The sequence below is a fragment of the Arachis ipaensis genome, chromosome B08 (assembly GCF_000816755.2).
Source record: "Arachis ipaensis cultivar K30076 chromosome B08, Araip1.1, whole genome shotgun sequence".
NCBI classification, from domain to species: domain Eukaryota; kingdom Viridiplantae; phylum Streptophyta; class Magnoliopsida; order Fabales; family Fabaceae; genus Arachis; species Arachis ipaensis.
The window spans coordinates 73737376-73743058 of NC_029792.2; the positions used below are offsets into that span (position 1 = coordinate 73737376).

Consider the following 5683-nt stretch of genomic DNA (forward strand, 5'->3'; position numbering starts at 1 on the left):
TATTATTATTAAAAAAGTTAAAAAAAAAAAGAAAGAAAGAAAGAAGAAAGTGGCCGAAGCCTTTTAGGGGATAAAAGAAAAGAAAATGGAATGAGATTTACTATATATATATATATGTAAAACTAATGAGACATGTTTTCTTTATATATTTATCCAATGACACCTAAACCCCTTATTTTATTAATCATTATCATCAACATCTTATCTTCTCTCATCAACCGAAGGCATAAGGAAAGAAAATAAAGAAAGAAAAATCGTACGTGAGGGAGAGAAATCGTGGAACTTTCGATCTTCTGCCCTTGATTTCTTGTAATCCATAATTTTAATAAAAAATTTAATCTGATAAAAGTGTTCATATCTTTCTTTTTTATATATTGGTGTCACTTTTATTCGGTAGAAATTAACGGTGACGTAACTTTTTTTTTCTTTGAATTTGGACAATTAGAATTTTAGGAGGTACAAACGATTTCTGACGTTTTTTTCTTCAGCAGCTCGGTCAAAAAGTTTTTTTGGAGTTTCGAGTATTTAGATTTCATATGGAGGTAGGGTTTGGTAAAATTTTAATAATTAAATATGAATTTGATAAGTAAATAATAGTTTGATTGATTATTAGTTGAGTTTGATTAAATTTATGTTAAAATTTTGTTGAATTATTGTTGTTGTGAATTGTGGTTCGGCCATGAAGAACAGCCCATATGGAGTTATTTTGATGATTTTAGGGCTACTGTGAATGAGAATTATTGATTAAAATTGATGAGGTTTGATGGCTGAAAGATTAAATGAAAAGCGGCGAAAAGTCAGTAATAATAAAGCTTAAAAACGGACTTAAAACTCAAGCTGAAAACTTGAAGAATTTTGGAAATAGGTTCAGTCCTTTGGTAAAGTTATAATCAGAGAAATAAAATTTATATTTGAGATTGAAATAGTAATTTAATAAAAATTAAAGTTAGTTTTGTAATTATATATGTTTTGGAGTATTTTGGATAATAATTAAGAAGTTCGGGGATAAAAAGAGTATTTTAGAAAAGATGCAAGATTATTTTGGTAATTACACTATATATAAGAGTATTTTAATAAATTATAAAATATGTTGAGGTAAAAATATAAATATCTTAGAAAGCTCAAAGATTCAGTTATTATTGTTATTAATTTATTAAGATTATTATCAAAGTATTTTTGAAATATATTATACATTAGTAATTTGTACTATAAAAAAATAGAAGAGTTAAAGAATAACCTACTTAAAAGCGCTATAGTAAGACGAACTTAAGTTGAGAATCTTATCATTTACTCTTCATAAAACATATAGAGAGAGACGAGGGAAGAGTGTGTAGATAATTTCTGGTATTTAAACAAGGAAAAGAAAAGAAAAAGATTAAAAGAATATAAAGAACATCTACCACAAGAGAGCATAGAGCAGGAATAAAAGAAACAAAAGAAAGAACGAAACAAAAAGGAGATAAGTAGAAGTATTGTTTGGCATTAAGAACGAGCTGAGATGATTGTGTACCTGCTGAAAACGAGTAGAGATATGGTGGTGAATCTACCGAGATTTGCTTCTAGAGATACATCGGCCAATCTAGGAGATGGTCGCACCTGTAAGACAGAATTTGCTTATAGAGGTTATCAATACATACATTTGCTAGAGAGAGCCTCACCTGTAAAACTGAGGTTGCTTACAGAAGTTATGTTTGCATACATCGGCTCAAGAGAGTCGCACCTATAAGACAGAGGTTGCTTACAGAGGTTATGGCACTGGAAACCAAATTCAGAAAAAGGTTGTTGAGTTACGTCGGGAGTGGGTCAAAACCGACAGATGAGCTCATTACCTGCATTAGGGATAGACATGCATCATACTTGTTTGTGCATATTTATTTGTGAGTGTGTTTTCTATGATTGTGGGTGTGCTAAATGACTGTTTGAATTTTGTGTTCTATAATTATTGAATTGGATTGTACTTTGTGGACTGTTATTGCTTACCAAGTATATATAAAATGAACTTAACTACTAACCCCGATCTTACTAAGAACTCTCCAGTTCTTACCCCCTATTTCCACCCTTTTCAGCTACAAGTGCGAAGGTTTAGAGCGGAGCTACAGGAGCATAGAAGATTATGTTTACGAGTTGAGTTGTTAGAATTTATTTTTTTCTCGTCGTTTATTTTTTTATTTTTAGAGGGGTAGGAATTGTAATGGAGGTTCTTTGAAATAAGTCAATGTATATAAAGCTATGTGAATATATATATACTTTTGTAATTAAGTGATTTAAAATAAAGTCTCCTTTCGTTTTCTTAATAAGAGTTTCAATTCGTATTCGCGAAAGCTCAATATTAAATAAACATAGTATATAATTAAAGGAATAGAGGTAAGTAGCGCTGATGCACCACTATTTCGTGGTATATTTTATACTGAATTGAAAGGATTTTTTCCATTATTCTCACACTTATGCATATAAATTTCATGTTTTACATTTTCCTTCCAAATCCTGTTCTTTGATTGAAAATATGCCTCTTTGGCCTTAAATTTGCTAATTTTAATCTTCTCTTATTATCATTCGATTGTTCAGTGTTTTCAGGTTTTATAGGGTAGGAATGGCTTAGAGGATAGAAAGGAAGCATGCAAAAGTAAAAGGAACACAAGAAAGTGGAGTTTGAGAATCTGGCAGCGACGCGTATGCGTGGATGACGCGTACGCGTGACCAGGATTTTGTCAAGCGATGCATACGCATGGGCGACGCGTACGCGTGACAGTGCGTCACGTGCTGCATTTTGACAAACGAATTTTTTTGCCGGTATAGAAATTATCAAATGATCAATCGTAGTATAGTCTAAACCGACGCAAAATCCTTTATCAAACAAATCTACAATCTATATCCGAGAGTACTAGTCTCCCGAGTCGTTCTCCCTTGGAATTGCCAAAGTGTACATCTTATTGATTTAGTAAGCTTTGTTGGAATTCTTTGAGGATTTTAGCAAGGTAATGAGAAGAGGCGTGATGTACGCGTGCGCGCCTATGAAGATCCTGGCTTAGCCGCTTCTCAAGCCGGCTCTTGGCTTTGGCTCCACGTTGCCCTATCCGCGCGGGCGCGCAAGGTGCGCGCACGCGCCCATGTGGAAATCTCCAAAGCTTAATCCTCATGCTTCCTTCCTTTGTACCCGTCTTCCTTCTCTTTTTCGGTCCATTCCTACTCTATATCCTGAAACCACTTAACACACAAGTCACGGCATCGAATGGCATCAAGAGAAGATTAGAAATGTATCTATTTTAGTGCGAAATAAGCATGTTTTCATTCATGAGGCGCAACTAGGAAAGGAATGCAAAATCTTGTATTTCCCTATAGAAAGTGTGTGGAATCATTGATAAAACCCCTGAAATCAGCACAAAATAAATTCTCAAATTGGGGTTTGTCAACCTCCCCACACTTAGATTCTAGCATGTCCTCATGCTTAGAGAAATACAAAGAAACACAGAAGACTGAGGGATTGCAAAAGTATAAGACTCATGAAGTGCAACCTACTTATATGCATGCAACTATGACCAGTGCCACTATCCACTTGGTTGGGAACAAATTAGCCTTCTTAGGACATATGCGAACACATGGGGTACAATGATGCTCAAAGCATAGGACTTGCCACTTTCTAAGCATCAAATGCAATATGTGCAACCTTGCATGAGGAATGCTCGCGAGAGCCGGGAATCAAAGGATTGAGCATCGAACCCTCGTCGGAAGTGTTTGCACTCTAATCACTCGGTGTTTGGGGTTTATTCTCTCAATTCTCCCCTAATCATGCTTTCCAAGAACTGTTTTTCATCTAACAATCAACAATTATTCAATGCATGCATACCCAATTGGTGTGGGTAGTTCAATGTCCTTGGTGACTTCCGAAGGCTTGAGGCATCTCTTGGTCGGAATGATATCACCATCGACCGGTATTGAGGTTCGCCTATCTTTAGTCTCCCGGCTGACGCCGGCTTTCGCAACTAATGCCGTCACTAAAGCGGGGAATGGTAGATTTCCCTTGGCATGAATGCGCCCCATGGATTGGCGGATGGCATGCGGAACGTTGACCGGTTTCTCGATCAAGATGCACCATATCAATAAGGCAAGCTCGGCGGTGATGGATGACCCATGTGTGCTCGGGAGCACGTAGTGAGCTAGAATTTGGGCCCAAGCCGTGGCTTCTTGAGTGAGGTGTTACCTAAAAGATGGTGCAACTAAATAAATAAGAACCACAAGAGATTATTGGCCTAAGAGGGGGCCTAGTATAATACCTTATGAGATGGAGAAGGATGTGGAAGAAGAAGAGAAGTGGAATGAGAATGAAGGGGTCAGTGTGCCCTTCTTAAAGGTGGCGTCGAGTACCGGCGCGTGCGCGCGTGGTGCGCGCTCGCGCAGGGGGTAAGGTGACTAGGGGCGCGCGCGCGCACACATGTCGCGTGCGCGTCCATGCGCTTGGGCTGGGGGCACAGGAGAGGCACAAGGGTGGCATAACTCTCTGGACGAAGTACCAGAGATTGCTTTAGCGTGTGTTGGCGCGCGCACACACAGTGCGCGTACGCGTCCACGTGGTTGTGCCCCAGGCACGAGAGGGGCCTGGAGGGGGCTCAACTCTCTGTGAAATGGCCCAGAGAGGAGTGCAGAGTGAAAGGGCGCATGCACGGCTGTGGCGCGCGCGCGCATTCCGTGCTCGCTTTGTATGGACGCGTGCGCGCCAGGTGCGCGCACGCGGCAAAGGTGCTGGGCTGGTGGCTTAGTGTAGGCTTGAGAGAGGCTTAACTCTCTGTAGAATGTACTAGGGGGGCAGCAAGGCAATCGGCGCGGACGCGCACAGTGCGCTTGCGCGCCGATTGGCAGATTTCGCCCATGTGCGCGGACGCGCCATGTGCGCGCACACGCAGAGGGGTGGGTTTTTCTAAATTTACAAGTGGTTACACCATTTTTGACATTTCAAACCCCCCTCCATACAGCCACTTAAGCACTATAGCAAATGAAGTCAACAAATGAAGGGGAGTTGTCATTAAAATCTAGCTAACAAACATGAAGTCAAGTGTTTATGTACAAGTCTCAAAGGAAGATCTTACCATGGTGGGGTGTCTCCCACCTAGCACTTTTGTTTAACGTCCTTAAGTTGGACTTTCAGTAGCTTATAGTGTTTATTCAAGAGTTGCATCCCTCAAGAGGAACACTTCAAATTCCTTGGCGTTCTTTCTTTGCTCACCATGATACAATTTGAGACGGTGCCCGTTTACCTTGAAGATGTCCGGGCTTGATGGGTGGCGCAAGTGGTAGACTCCATAAGGTTCTACTTTCTCCACTTGGTAGGGCCCATCCCACCTTGATCTAAGCTTTTCGGGTAGTAATCTCAACCTTGAATTGTAGAGAAGGACTAGGTCACCGGGTCCGAATTCCCTTCTCCTAATGTTCTTGTCATGGATGGCTTTCAACTTTTCCTTATAAAGTCTGGAGTTGTCGTAAGCTTCCAATCTCATACATTCTAGTTCTGCCAATTGAAGCTTTCTCTCTACTCCGGCCCCACTCAAGCTCATATTACACTCCTTTACGGCCCAATAAGCTTTGTGTTCAATCTCCACCGGTAAGTGACATGCTTTACCATATACAAGCCGGAAGGGGCTCATGCCAATAGGTGTCTTGTAGGCCGTTCGATAGGCCCATAGTGCATCGG

General features: G+C 40.1%; 1 protein-coding gene across 1 annotated transcript; it reads right to left on the reverse strand.

Moving 5' to 3' along the window:
* Positions 5154-5636, reverse strand: LOC107611126. Its single transcript, XM_016313087.1, has one exon. It carries the CDS (start codon positions 5634-5636, stop codon positions 5154-5156), a length of 483 nt encoding a protein of 160 aa, XP_016168573.1.